The 14,466-nt window shown below is 53.6% G+C and overlaps 1 protein-coding gene and 1 non-coding gene across 4 annotated transcripts; both read right to left on the bottom strand.

Moving 5' to 3' along the window:
- Positions 1-87, bottom strand: Trnastop-uca (transfer RNA opal suppressor (anticodon UCA)). The gene has a single exon. It is a non-coding gene; the product is annotated as a tRNA-Sec (tRNA).
- A 3,359-nt stretch (positions 88-3,446) lies between these two features.
- LOC138812589 (reticulon-2-like) lies at positions 3,447-12,194 on the bottom strand. 3 transcript variants are annotated; one of them, XM_070000563.1, is made up of 10 exons: positions 12,006-12,194; positions 10,314-10,358; positions 9,747-10,205; positions 9,359-9,613; positions 5,550-5,757; positions 5,190-5,328; positions 4,982-5,051; positions 4,809-4,855; positions 4,304-4,362; positions 3,447-3,946 (listed from the first exon to the last, which is right to left on the bottom strand). In XM_070000563.1, exons 1-10 carry the CDS (start codon positions 12,037-12,039, stop codon positions 3,865-3,867), a joined length of 1,398 nt encoding a protein of 465 aa, XP_069856664.1. In that variant the 5' UTR covers positions 12,040-12,194; the 3' UTR covers positions 3,447-3,864. The 3 variants fall into 3 exon arrangements, with proteins under 3 accessions (XP_069856664.1, XP_069856665.1, XP_069856667.1); XM_070000564.1 differs by having other exon boundaries at positions 10,314-10,355; XM_070000566.1 differs by lacking the exons at positions 9,359-9,613; positions 9,747-10,205; positions 10,314-10,358; positions 12,006-12,194 and adding an exon at positions 8,144-8,202.
- Positions 12,195-14,466: the final 2,272 nt, after the last annotated feature.

Genomic DNA, 14,466 nt, shown 5'->3' with positions numbered 1-14,466 from the left:
CGCCCGAAAGGTGGAATTGAACCACTCTGTCGCTAAACAGCTACAGGTTTGAAGCCTGCACCCCAGACCACTGAGGATCATCCGGGCAGAAGCCAGTGTTTCCATACCTCTATATAAAGTCCTAAAAGCTCAGCATTTTACACCCATGGTGATTTATCCTGGATGCTGTCAACGCTCTCATTTTGGTGCTTATAAATACCTGCCGTGTCTTTTGAAAAGTAATAACCAAGATCGTTGGCCAGATTTTTTTTGTGTGTCTGAAGACGAGTTACTCCTCGCTTCGAGAAGCGGCCTCATTTGCATAGCGCTGTGCATTCTGGGACACAGTACCCAGGGAGTTTCTTGTCCAAAGATTCGGAACCCATTTATACAAAAGGCAGGAATCATAAGTAAATAAAAAGGTTTCCTAACGGAAGAAACTCACAAGTCGAATCCAGAACCTCCCACCCCCCCCAACCTCCTCCCCTCCACACCTTCGCGGAAGAATTTTGGGGTTTTTTGCCCAGGAGTAGGGTTCATTTCTTCCCCGACCGCCCGAAGCTGTGGCCCCGCGCGAACGGGGGCGGCTGCGCCACCTGGTGTACATTTTTGGAACTGCAGGATCGGCTGAGCTCGGTCTTCATTCAAACGTTGACTATTCGAATGTACCGAGTCCCAGGTACTATCTTAGGTGTTGGGAATGAAATCTGCCTGGGAGACACTGAATTTCATCAATGTCTACACCTGAGTGCTGTGGTCAGGGAAACGGAGGCTCAGATTCCCTCAGTCTCCAGGGAGAATGGAACCTTATCGTAATTATAATTACACCACCCTAATCATTATTTCAAAAAAAAAAAAAAAAAAGATCAGGTTACGCTTAGTAGTGCACTTCTAGAATCTCAGCTACTGGGGAGGATTGTGCTAAGGGTCCCTGCCCTGGATTTGCAAAATGAGCATGAGATGAGTTGGAGATGTGGCTGAAGTGGTACAGTGCCTGCCTAAAAAATTTGAGACCCTAAATTCGAACCCCAGGATAGAAAATTTAAAAAACAAAAAACACCAGACAAACAAAAAAGCATTACATGTCAGAGATTGCTTGGCAATATTTTTCTCTCCATATTTGGCTTGTAGCTTGAGGCATATGACCCCGGGCAGGATTCGTTCTCCAGACCTTTGCTGATCGCCTGTCTGCCATATGTTTCATGGACTCGCTGCCCCCTCCCGCTGTCCTCTGCTCAAATATCAGCTCCCAAGATGCCCAGTTTAAAATAGCAAGACTGTCACTCGATCCCCTGCCGGCTGGACTCTTTTTCACCACTCTGATCACCACTGGTCCTGTTCTATGTTTCTTTGCTTATTGTTTATGCCAACAAAACAAAATCAGCTGCAGGAAACTTGATATGCCTTTATGATTGTATTGCTTGAGCATAAGAGGGTTGGGATGCACCCTGGAGTCTATGCTATCATTGGGCAGGGGGCGTGGCTTTGAGTGCAATGCACCAAGATTTGTACCATGTCTGTAGCATACTCAGGAAAACCCACTTCAAGCTTCAACATGCTTTATGCCTTTATAGATGGTGTTTGAACAAACCCTTTGTCTTATGAAAAGTTTTTTTTTTGGGGGGGTCCAGTCGTGGGGCCTGAACTCTGGGCCTGGGCGCTGTCCCTCAGCTCTTCAGCTCAAGGCTAGCACTCTACCACTTGAGCCATAGTGCCACTTCTGGCTTTTTTCTATTTGCTTATGTGGTGCTGAGGAATTGAACCCAGGGCTTCAGGCATGCAAGGCAAGCACTGTACCACTGAGCCACCTTCCCAGCCCTGTCTTATGAAAAGTTTGAATGGAAGCATTTTTAGATACTTCAGGTAGTGTGGTAGTGCATGCCTATAATCCCAGCACTCAGGAGGCTGAAATTTGTGAATTCAAGACCAGCCTGAACTATTGATCTATATATAAGGTTCCAGGACAGCCAAATCCAGGTAGTGAAATAATGATGCTGATGGGGGGGAGGGAGAGTAAGAGGGGGGGAAGAGAGAGAGAAAGGAGAGAGAGAGAGAGAGAGAGAGAGAGAGAGAGAGAGAGAGAGAGAGAGAGAGAGAGAGAGGTTTGAACTGCAGGCTCAGACATTGTGCCTTAAGTTTTTCATGCAAGGCTAGCCTACAATTCTAGCTACTCAGGAGGCTGAGATTTTAAGCCAGCTTGAACAGACAAATCATGTCTAAAAGAGCCAAGCAAGACAGGTACCGGTGCTTCATACCTGTAGCTTGTAATCCTAGCTACTCAGGAGGTTGAGATCTGAGGATCACGGTTCAAAGCCAGCCTGGCCAGGAAAGTCCTGTGAGACTCTTATCTCCAATTAATCACCAGAAAACTGGAAGTGGCACTGTGGCTCAAATGGTAGAGCGCTAACCTTGGGCTGTAGAGCTCAGGGAAAGCGCCCAGGCCCAGAGTTCAAGCCCCATTAAAAAAAAAAAAAAAAGCCAAGCAAGAGGATGAAACCCACCAGGTGCTGGTGGCTCAGGCCTGTAATCCTAGCTACTCAGGAGGCTGAGATCTTAGGATCATGGTTCAAAGCCAGCCTGGGCAGGAAAGTCCATGAGACTCTTATCTCCAGTTAACCACCAGAAAAGAAGATTAAGTGGTAGAGCATTTAGCTTTGAGCTGAAGAACTGAGGGACAGTGCCTAGGCCCAGAGTTCAAGCCCCATGATGGGAATAAAAAAAAGGGCGAGGCCCTGGGTTCAAGACCTAGTACAAACCTCTCCTGGCTCAATGTTACACAACTAAGAGGTAGCTAAGCTAAAATTCACACCCAGGATCCTGTACTGGAATCCAGTCTCCCCTGGCCTCTCTCTATCTGTTTAGATCTGGAACCTGAGGCCATGCCATGAGCCTATTCTTGGGCCCCAGGTAATTTGAGGCAGAGTGAAGAGATGTTGGGAACTAGAGATGGTACTGCAATACATAGGATTCTTCAGCTGGCTAGATGTAGGAAGTGAGGGGAAAGGAGTGTTGGGTAGTGTCTAGCCTGGCAACTAAGAGGGCAATGGGATTGTTCCTGGGTTGGAGATCAATAGGAAGAAGAAACTATTTGAATGTTTGTCGTGTGTATCTGTGTGTGTGTGTGTGTGTGAGAGAGAGATAGAGAGAGACTTTCAGAAGGTAAATACTTGAGTGTGTAGTAGACAGTGTGAGATCTATTAGTGATGTCTGCCTTGAGCGCAGGCAAGGAAAACGTTGGAATGTGGAATGTACTAGTGATGTCTGCCTTGAGCTCAGGCTGGGACAAGGCTGGACTGCGTGGTCTCTTCTCACTTTCCCCTTAATCAGTTCATACTGTAACAGACAGTTGTAGGGGTTCTTCTGCTTAACTGGGGGCAGGTCCTGGACCTGTCCTGTCCAGTGCTTTTCAGACCAGGAAGGTGAAAGCTGGAGGGGCTGGAAGCATAGGAGGCTGGAATTTTCCACAGGAGTCTTTATTACAGTGTAAATCCAAGCTCAGGCCTCGCCTGGGCCCCATGCAAAGCCCCAGCCTGGCGCTGGAGTCGTCCAGAAGACACCAACCCCTTGTGGCTCCTCCAGCGGCCGGTCACGGAAGTGCGGGACCACGCCCTGGCTAGACAACTACAAGTCCCAGCAGGTCCCACGACCAAGGTGCGTTGTCTTTCCTGGACTCCTGGCGTAGAGCCTCTTGGGAAATGTAGTCCTAGTGGCTTAGACAATGGTGCAGAGTCCCCAGTGGGAGAGATCCTGATACCTACCGGGAACTGGCTTGGGGCGAGGGAGGAGAAAGTGGGGGATGGACGGGGATGGGGGGGAGGAGATGGGGACAGGGGCTGCTGGGGGAGGGGCAAGCCAGGCATCCCATGAGCGAGCACAGATGTCCTCTCATTCGGCTTTGGATTTGCATCCGGAGACTGAGGCTGCTGTTGAAGCAAGGGCTCCGGTCCCTGGGATTTTAGCTCGGATCCTGAGGGAGAAACACTGGAGGTCAGGGGTGTATCAAGAGATAAAGATGACACTGGAAACCAGGGGGACAGTGGTGGACAGCGGTGGAAGGAGCTGAGCATCCGCCGCCAGCCCTGGGATCTCACACAGCCAGGCCCTGCCCGCCACCTAGCGGTCGGCGCTGGGATCGCACACGGCCAGGCCCTGCCCGCCACCTAGTGGCCGGCGCTGGGATCGCACACGGCCAGGCCCTGCCCGCCACCTAGTGGCCGGCGCTGGGATCGTACCACGCCTGCTCTGATGGCGGCCAGGACAAAGTTCCCATGTTCCCCAGCTCCCCCCAACTCAGTTCCCATCCAGCTCTACCTCAGGCCCTTACTTAGCTTTGATGTGGCTCAACTGATTGGTCACCAAACCCACATACTGGTCTATCTGGGCCTGGAGAGACCAAGGAAAGAAAGGAAAAGGAATTAGGAATGGTGTGTGTGTGCGCGCGCGCATGCATGTGCTTGTCGGTGTTGTATCTATATTGCAGAGCAGGGTAAAGTGAGAGGATGAGTCTCTGAGTGGTTTGATTTAAATACACTTTATGTGGGGTGTGGCAGCACATGTCTGTAATACCAGCTGCTCCAGAGCTGCTGGAGAGGTGGAATCAGCCTGGGTAAAAGCAAGACCCTATTTCAAGATACAAAATAACAGCCAAGTGCAGCAGCACCACCCAGGAGAATGGGGATCAGGAGGATCAAGGTCCTAATCCAGTGGTGGGGAAAAGTTGGTGAGACCCCATTTCAACTAATAAAAGGTAGGTGTGGTAGTGCATGCCTGTCATCCCAGCTGCGCAGCACCGGCCAGGGGGCCGTGGGTGGTCGGCTTGTAGTACTCACCTGGTGCTGCTGATACAGCAGCGGGACTGTGAACAAAGCGATCACTCCTGTGGATACAAAGATGAGGGGATCAGGCTGACCCAGGGCCTCCACAGTTTCATCTGGAGTCCCATATCCCCCTCAAACCTGATCAACCCTGCTCCCATCTGCCCACCACAGCCATGTTGACTCACCCAGAATGAGAAGAGTCAAACCATTGAAGACCGCCCCCACGAAGGTCAAGATGTAGAAGAGCAGGGCCAACTGGGGGTGAAGGCCGTGGTCAGGTCCAGGCTGAGGTCCTCCCCAGCGCCCCCTCCCCACCCCCAGAGAGAGAGAGAGGTGAGACTTGGGAACCCCAGAGGAAGAGGAGGAAGAGGGGTGGGAACAGCCTCAAGGCACCTTGAGAGAATCCACCAGGTCTTCTACCAGGAAGAAATGTCGCAGCTGCTTGGCTGCAGAGACCACGTGGGAGGCGATCTGGTGGGACAGACGTTCCCTCTGCTCTGGGGTCAGGGTCAGATCCACGTCCAGGTACGCCCTGATGGGACAAAGGGATGGAGCCTGGGGGCATGGCTGAGACAAGAGCAAGGAATGGGGTCCTGGGGTTAGGACTGAGGGACCCTGTAGAGTGGGCTGGAGTCAAACTCAGGTTTCAGATCAGGAGGAAAGAGCATGAGGCTGCCCGAGTCAGGGGTCATGACTGAGGGTCGGTGCTAGGGAGCTGGGGGTTGGAGGGGGTCTGGGAACAAGGGGTCTCACTGGAAGGGGTTGGCTCCATCGCCCCGGTGCACAGCCTGCAGCATTTTGCGGTAAACCCTGAGAGAGATGGTGCCACAGAGCAGCAGCAGAGCCACGTGCGAGGCCACGGACACGATGCTGAAGTGCAGGAGGCAGAGGAGGGAGACCATGAGGCCAGTGAAGACCACCGCCGATGTCCGGGAGTCCTTCCAGTACAACAAGTCCGCCACTGTGGAGCAGGGAGGCATCAGGCCGCTGCCGGGAGCCACTACTACCATTCTTGCCTGTGCAGTGCACCTGCTTCAGACCTTATATGATTCCCACCTTTCTGAGTGTGTGTGTGTGTGTGTGTGTGTGTGTGTGTGCATGCCCACACACAAGGACTGAGGCTTGAACTCAGGGCCTGGGAGCTGCCCCTTAGCTTTTGCATGCAAGGCTGGTGTTCTACCACTTGAGCCACACCTCCACTAGTGGCTTTTGACTGGATAGAGATGGGAGTTGCCTGAACTGTTTTCTACACCAGCAGCCTTGGGACCACGATCCTCAGGTATTCTGAGTAGCTAGGATTACAGATGTGAGCCACCGGTGCTGGCTCAACAGTAACAGGTTTTAATTCCCCCTGCAATACAAGTGTGGTCTTTTCTCAACATCTGGCCCAGCAATGTGCATTACTCGTTTTCATCTCAGTGAAGAATGGGAATGCCTTACTGGACTTAACAATTATTATTATTATTATTATTATTATTGCCAATCATGGGGCTTGAACTCTGGGCCTGGGCACTGTCCCTGAGCTTCTTTTTTTTTGTTTTGATCGGTCGTGGGACTTGAACTCTGGGCCTGGGCGCTGTCCCTCAGCTCTTCAGCTCAAGGCGAGCGCTCTACCACTTGAGCTACAGCGCCACTTCCGGTTTTCTGGTGGTTTATTGGAGATAGGAGTCTCACGGTCTCTCCTGCTCCGGCTGGCTTTGAACCGCGATCCTCAGATCTCAGCCTCCTGAGTAGCTAGGGTTACAGGCGTGAGCCACCAGCTCCCGGCCCTGAGCTTCTTTTTGCTCAAGGCTAGCACTCTACCACTTGAGCCACAGCACCATTTCTGGCTTTTTCTGTATATGTGGTACTGAGGAATCAAACTCAGGGCTGCATGCATGCTAGTCAAGCACCCTACCACAAAGCCACCTTCCCAGCCCACAATACATGATTTTCTAAGTCCTAAATATATAAAGAACACCATGCTCCTTTTAGCTGAAATTAGCCACGCCTTTCAGGGATTTGTGTGGCAGTACTGGAAATTGAACTCAGGGTCTCATGCTTACTAGGTAGCAGGCATTCTACCATCTGAACCATACCACTAGCTCCTTTTGGGGTTATTTTCCAGGAAGCGTCTGGCTTTATGCTGGACTTAGCCTGACCTGCAATCATCCTTGGGCTCCCCCATGCCCCATGGGATGATAGACCCATGCTGTTGCTCCCAACCATTGCAATTCTTTCTTTCCCCTCCACCCTCTAGCTGGGAAGAGGGCATAACACCACACTCAGCCATTGGATGGGATGGAACCACCAAACTTTTCTTTTCCAAGGCTGGCCTGTAATCAAGATTCTCCAATCTCTGCCTCCTGTGAGTAGTTACAATTACAGGGGCCAATACACCAGGCACTTTTACTTCTTTCTTTCTCTCCCTTCCTTCCTTTCTCTCTCTCTCTTTTGTTTATTGTTGGTCATGGGACTTGAACTCTTGGCCTAGGTTCTGTCCCTGAGCTTCTTTTGCCCAAGGCTAGCACTCTACCACTTGAGCCACAGCACCACTTTTGGTTTTCTGGTGATTAATTGGAGATAAGAATCTCCCCGCCTTTCCTTGCCTAGGCTGGCTTTGAACTGTGATCCTCAGATTTCAGCCTCCTAAGTAGCTAGAATTACTGGCATGAGCCACGGGTACCGGGCTTCTTTCACAGTTCTTCAACGCACCTCCAAACCCAGCCTGAGGCCTGGCCCATGGACCACCAGATTCCCTTCCATCTACATTGCAACACCCGCCCCAGAACCCACATCAGTCCCCTTCCACACCCTACCCAGCCTCACACCCTTACTGCGGACTAGCAAACCCATCCTACCAGCCCTCCACTACAGAGACTCACCCCCTCACTTGGCATTCTTCAATTTCCCTCTAAATAGGGGTAGCCCCCTCCTCTCCCTGGGCAGAGGGGGGAGGTGAGGGGGGAATCCCCCAGCCTGGCCCCGTGTGGGGGAGGGGCCGGGTCGCCTGAGGCGGGGCTAAGTTTAGGCACGCTGGGGGGGAGGGGGCCGCCAGCAGCTGTGTTGGCCTGTCCCGGACCTGAGTGACAGCAGCGACTGGCCCGGGACTGGGGGAGGGGGGGCTCCCTGCTCCTGAGGCCCCAGAGTCCTAGCTTGTTGGGGTGGGGATCCCCACGTTTCCTCCAGATCCTCTCTAGGTCCCCTTGAAGCTCCCCGCCTTCCCCAGCCTCAGGAGAATTCAGGAGCCATAGCAATCCAGGCTCCAGATTGGAGGGACAGAAGGGCCAAACTGGACCCCTTTCCCGTCCCCCCTCCCCCTCCAGGCCCCGTCCCAGGCCCCACCCCCCACCCCCGGACAAACCCACCTTGACTCCCCATCTCGGCGGGAAGTTAGAGGCTGCGGAGACCGTGGCTGAGTGGGGACTGGGGCCACCGCACTGGGGCCCCCGAGGGAGGGAGCGGAGAGGCGGGGCCTCGCGGGGCTCAGCCAATGGCTGTCCCCGGAGGTGGGGACCAGTCCAAGATCTGCACTGTGTAAACACCTAAGCAAGTTCCTGGAGGCCCCGCCCCACACAGCTTCTAAGTGAGGCAGGGACTATTTACAACCGGCGGATGGATGCTGTCAGGGAACGGTATAGGGAGCTCTGTGTGTTTGTTTGCTTTTTTCTTTGGCAAGGCAGGGCCTCTCTATGGAGCCCGGACTGTCCTGAAACCCCCGAGGGATTCCAGGCATGTGCCACCATGCCTGGCTGGGACATAGTGCTTGGGAAATGCATAGAAACCAGACACCGGGGGCTCATGCCTGGAATCCCCGGGACTCAGGAAGCTGCTGGGATCTGAGGATCACGGTTCAAAGCCAGCTCAAGTAGAAAATTTTGCCTGCGAGAGGCATCCCCAATGAACGAATACAAAAAGCTGAAAGGGGCGGGGGGGGGGGGGGCTGAGGTTCCAGTGGTAGGATGCCAGCCTTGAGCAGAAAAAGCAAAAGGACAGGGCCTCGGCCCTGAGTTCAAAAGTCCCAGTACTGGAGGGAAAAACAAAGAGAAAGAGAGAAAGAGAGAAAGAAAGAGAGAGAGAGAGAGACAGGCAGGAAGGAAGGAAAGAAGGAAGGGAGGGAGGGAGGAAGGGAGGGAGGGAGGGAGGAAGGGAGGGAGGGAGGGAGGAAGGAAGGAAGGGAGGAAGGAAGGGAGGAAGGAAGGAAGGAAGGAAAGAAGGAAGAAAGAAAGAGGCATAAAGTTTACTTGTAAAAGTCCCGTAGCCACATCAAGAAGAAAGCCTTGTTCTGTGCTTTTTGTTTTTCTCAAATTCGGTGTATCCACAATCAGCAAGTAGGAGCAGCTCTTAAAAAGAGGGAGTTTTATTTTTCTTTTGGCAATTATCCAATCCTAACTTCTGTAGTGGGCGGGAACCACAGCGAAACGGCCAATGGGAAGTGTCAAGGGCGGAGTTTATAATGGCTAGCCAATAGCTGACCAGACTGTCTTTGTTCCTTTTACTGGATTGGTCCCTTTGAATTTCAATCTCCCAACCTTTGGCTTCCAGTAGTCCAAGGCTGAATCTGCCTTGGGCTGTCTGCTTACCTAGTAGGTGTGGCTCCAGTGTGAATTCTGATTGGCTCGTGATATTGAGGCACTGTCCTGCGACTGGTTCCTGCTCCGATGGCCCCCATGGCTCATCCTCCTTGGCAGGCGAAGGTTCATCAGGCCCAGAGTTCGAATCTCGGGATGTAGGTGGGGATGGAGTATGGACCCGGGGGGTCCCAGATCTGGGAGTAAGCTGAGGGGTCAAGACCTCCGGAGGTGACAACGGAGGGAAATGGAGTTGTGGGTCCACTTCTGGTGCAATAGGGAGAAGGCCGTGAGCTTTTTCCAGGTGCCCCAGGAGCGACCACCCCCTTCCCCCACCCCCTTTCCCCCCCCACTCCCCCACCCCCGCCAGTGGTTAAGTTCTACACCTGCTACACCTTACCTTCACCAGCCTCTCTTACATCCAGTCCTTCGGGTTCCTCATCTTCCAGTGGGGTGGAGCTACTGGTGGCCGAGTCCTCCCCAGACCCAGCACAGCGAGCAGCCCAGCCCATCTGGTCTAGCCGAAGCCTCAGGTCCTCCAGGGAACACTGGGCCTGAGGGGGGTCACCACGGCGTCCAGGCTCTGGGGACTGGCTCAGGCTGGGGATACTCTCCAAGCTGTCCCCCAGGTTGGGCTGTGGGGGCAGGTCTCTTGGTTCGGATACTGAGCGACCCTGGGGCCGAGGGCGCCGGGCAACAGAGTCCCTACGTCCCCCACTGCCCACGACACCGTCAAAAGCAATGTAGGAGAAGGTCAGCTCCCGGGGGGTGCCCCAATCCTGTGATGTGGTCTCCTCCTCGTCCTCTGAGAATTCCCGGGCTGTGTGGAGCTCCCGAAAATCCGAATCATCATTCCCTCCTTCAGTGAGGGAAGAAAGGTCATGAACTTCTCTGGGCAAGAACCCTGACTTGCCCAGCCAGGAGCAATCCTTCAAGCCCAGCCCTCACACACCCTCCTCCTGCTCACCTTCTGCAGAATCAGGGGTAGAAGATGCCGTAGATGGAGCTTCTTCTGTGAAAGGAAAAGAAGAAAGTCTGGAGTGTTCCAGTCACAGAAATGGGCTGGTCCTGCCAGCCTTAGATGGTCCAAATTGAAGGTTCTTAGGAGATCTGATGCATAGGACCTTAAAAAGTTCTGTTTATAATCTGAGAGTCTTTAGGGATCCTGGGCAGTTTCTATTCATTCATTCCTTTGACATGCATTTATTGAACATGTACTATGGCAGGTACTGTTCTTTGTCATTCTTTCTTTTTGTCGGTCCTAGGGCTTGAACTCTGGGCCTGGGCACTGTCCTTCAGCTCTTCAGCTCAAGGATAGTGCTCTAACATTTGAGCCACAGCACCCACTTCTGGCTTTTTCTGCTTATGTGGTGCTGAGGAATCAAACCCAGGGCCTCGTGCATGCAAGGCAAGCACTCTACCACTGATCCAACCGCCCCAGTCCCTATGGCAGGTACTGTTCTCAAGGATATAACCATGAACCTAACAAGGGAAAAAAAAAATCCTTGACCTCACTGAATTCAACCCTGAGGAAGGAAGAGACAGAAAACCCACAAGTGAACCTATAACTTTGACATAAGTTTGAAGAGGATCAAATAGCAAGGTAAGGCCTGCTCTCTAAGTCCTAGCTGATTCCTGTAATCTCATCTCAGGAGGCTGAGATCTGAAAATCCTTGGTTCAAAGCTAGCTTGGATAGAAACGTTAGACGTTCTTACCTCCAATTAACGAGTAAAATAACAACAACAACAACAAACTCTTAAGTGGAGGTGTGGCTCAAATGGTAGAGCATCCAACCTGAGTGAAAAAGCTTAGAAAGTTCGAGGCCCTGAGTTTTTAAAGTCCTAGTATTGGCATACAAACAAAATAACATGTGGAAATGGCAAATTCTTAGAATTTGGGCATCTAGACACTGAAGACAAGCAAATGGGACCTGGTGGGACAGAGGATGACAAACACGCATAGCTCAGGGCTCCTGGCATCAGAGATCCACAGACCTTTCCCACTGAGACGCCAACCCTCCGAGCTAGCCTGGGGCTCTGCACACCATTAAGAGATTGAAACTGATCTCCCAGCCCCCACCTTCCCTCATCTGGGAAACCAGAGGCCTGAAGCATAGTGGGCCCGCCCTCCCTAGGGTTACCACTAATGAGTGGAAAAGGCCGCTGACGACCCGGGAGTCCTGGCGCCAACCCAAGGAGGGCTGTTTTCTGGGGACGGCGTGTTGGACAATCGGGGTGAGGTTAGGGTTCCCTCTCGGGCAGAAGTCAAGGGTGATGGGCATGCAGATCCCTCTTTTCCCTCTGGGCTTCCTTCTACCCTCCACCCGGCCAGCTGCGGCCAGCACCAGGGTCCGGGGACAGCTCCCTGCGCGCCGCCACCTTCCCAGGCCCGGCCGGGCGCCACGTCCCAGCGCCCGGCGCGCCCCGCGCCCGCCTGCGATCTCCGTGCCCCCACCTCCGCCGGGTTTCACTCGGGTCCTCGGGGTCAGGCTGCCCCCCACTGCCGCCACAGCGCGGGGGGAGGGGAGGACTTCCTTTGTCTCTTTCGCCTCCTCTCCCCACGGCGGCTCTCCTGCGGCCCGGCGCAGTTGGAGACCCCAAAGGGGACCCCGCTCGGGCCTCAGGGCCCCACACTGAGCCCAAGCCGCTCTCTACTCACTGCAGTGGGCGAAGACCGGCAGGACCTGCCCCATGGCCCCCCTCGGGCCTGCATCAGGACCCCCGCCCGCTCCGGCCACGCCGCCCTGGGCCTGGGGCTGCGGGTGCTCATCTCCGCCGCGCCCACGATGCCGCCGCCATCCCTGCCGCCTCTGCCTCCACGGCTGCTTCAGCAGCCGCCGTCGCCGTCGCCGCTGTCCGCACGGCTCCGCGCGGGCGGGCGGGGCCCCGGTGGAGAAGGCACTGCAGTGAGGAGGGGGCGGGGCCAGGGGAGGGCGGGGCCAGGCCTAGAGGCGGGGCCGCGGTGGGGAAGGCACTGCAGTGAGGCCTGGGGGAGTGAGGGCACGCCCAGAGGCGGGGCCGCGGCGGGGAAGGCACTGCAGGGAGACCGGGGGCGGAGCCAGGGCGGGGCCTCGGTGGAAAAAGCACTGCAGTGAGGCGGGGGCGGGGCCAGGGGAGGGCGGGGCCAGGCCTAGAGGCGGGGCTGCAGTGGAGAAGGCACTGCAGCGTGACCCAGGGGCGTGGCCAGTCCTGGGGGCGGGGCCGGACTGAGGAAAGCATTGTAGTGTGGCCGAGGGCGTGGCCATGACCCAGGAGCCAGGCCTGTGGGAGGACCCAAGCCTGTGGGCGGAGTCTTGGCACTGTAACTCTGGCCGGGAGTATAGCGCAGGCCGGGTGGGGGGGAGGCCCATTCATAAAGCAGGTGGGTGAGTGGGTGGGAAAACACCTGGGAGCAAGGGAAGGGAGTGGTTTGTTGCTTGAGGGTTGGGGCTAGGTTCTAGGACTGTGGGGATCCAATGGAGTGGACAAACCCCTAAAGGGCGAGGCCTGCCCCAAAGGGGAGCAATCTTTAGAGCCAAGGGTGTGGAGTTTGGGATAGGGTGAAGGGGCTGTAGAATTAAGGCTGTGTGTATCACGGTGAGTTGGGGCAGATTTAGGGTGGTCTTGTGGTGGGCGGGTCTGGGCGGTAGGGTCCAGGCCTAGATTAGCCGCCAGAATGGAAAGGAAAAGTACAGTGTTAGGAAAGATTTTCTTTTTCTTTGTGCTGGTAATGGGGCTTGAACTAAGAACCGGGGCACTGTCCCTTAGCTTTTTCCCTCAAAGCTGGTGCTCTATCACTTGAGCCACAGCTCCACTTCCAGTTTTTTTTTTCCATTTTCTTTTTTGCCAGTGCTGGGGCTTGAGCTCAGGTCCCCGTGGCCCTGAGCTCCTTTTGCTCAAGGCTAGCACTCTTCAACACAGACTTTCCTCCGTGGGCTGGATTTGAACCGGGATCCTCAGATACTCAGCCTCCCGGGTAACTAGGATTACAGGATGCCACTGGTACTTGGCTAATAATAATGAAGTGAAGAAGGGGAGATCAAAAACACAGATGGAACTCTTGCTAAAATAGAATTATTCAAACAATGGGGCACAACCTATGTCTAGAGACATTGCTTAAAGGAAATAGAAAATAATTGGTTCAGGAAGGGGAGAGACCCAGAAGATGGCCCTAATCTGGAAGGAAGAAAGCTAGACTAGCTAGATTTGGGTGGCAGGGCTGGAGGAGAGTGATACTAGGATTACAAAATTTGTGAGGGTACTAGGCTGTGGTCTTGAATGGATGGATAGGATCTAAAAGAGAAAGTAACTAAAGCTCAGTGTCAGGATCCTGAAGGAGTCACTAAATAACTGTTAGCCCCTCACTGGTGGGTCACATCTGTAATCCGAGCTACTCAGGAGGCTGAGATCTGAGGATCACCATTCAAAGCCAGCCCGGGCAAGAAAGTCAGTGAGACTCTTATTTCCAATTAACCATCAGACAACAGGAAGTGGTGCTGTGGCTCAAGTGGTAGAGTACTTGCCTTGAGCTGAAGAGCTGAGAGACAATGTCCAGGCCCAGAGTCCAAGACCCACAACTGACCAAAAAAACAAAAAACAATAACAACTGTGTTTAAAGGTTTGAGACTGGCAACTTGTCACTAAAATGGGCAGAGCTTGGGTTCAGCAGGGCTAGGACTGGTAGTCAAGAATTGTGTTAGCTGGGTGCTGATGGCTCATGTCTGTCATCCTAACTACACAGAAGGCTGAGATCTGAGGATCATGGTTGGAAGCCAGCCTTAGCAGGAAAGTTCATGAGACTCTTATCTCCAATTAACCGCCAGAAAACCAGAAGTGGAGCTGTGACTCAAGTGGTACAGCACTAGCCTTGAGCAAAAGAGCAAAAAGTTATGGAGAATAGATCCTAGAGCCAATGTAACCACAATACTGTTTACTTTTCCCAAATAGACGCCAACTCCTTGAGCCTCACCTCCAGGCTACACTGCTTCATTTTTCTGTGACTCAGTTTCCTCTTCTGTAAACCATTAATGGTGATGTATAATAGAGTGTGCCACATGGTACATGGTTAGAGCTATGTAATCGTTTGTTGCTATCAATTACATTTGTTTCCCAGCACCGCCCCCCCCCCCCCCGACCTAGGT

The sequence above is a fragment of the Dipodomys merriami genome, unplaced genomic scaffold (genome assembly GCF_024711535.1).
Source record: "Dipodomys merriami isolate MVZ:Mamm:240054 unplaced genomic scaffold, mDipMer1.0.p SCAF_57, whole genome shotgun sequence".
NCBI lineage: Eukaryota > Metazoa > Chordata > Mammalia > Rodentia > Heteromyidae > Dipodomys > Dipodomys merriami.
The sequence above is the reverse complement of the archived record's forward strand: the minus strand, read 5'-3'. Positions and strand labels throughout refer to the sequence as shown.

Bases quoted from the DNA above. Each gene is read 5' to 3' on its own strand.
- LOC138812589 (XM_070000563.1), bottom strand. From the start codon at position 12,039: ATGGGGCAGGTCCTGCCGGTCTTCGCCCACTGCA. The intron at 5,329-5,549 runs GTGAGACCCCTT...TTGTCCCATCAG, and splicing joins GATGGAGCCAACCCCTTCCA to GGCGTACCTGGACGTGGATC. The intron at 3,947-4,303 runs GTAAGGGCCTGA...TTTCTCCCTCAG, and splicing joins TTGAGCCACATCAAAGCTAA to GATCCGAGCTAAAATCCCAG.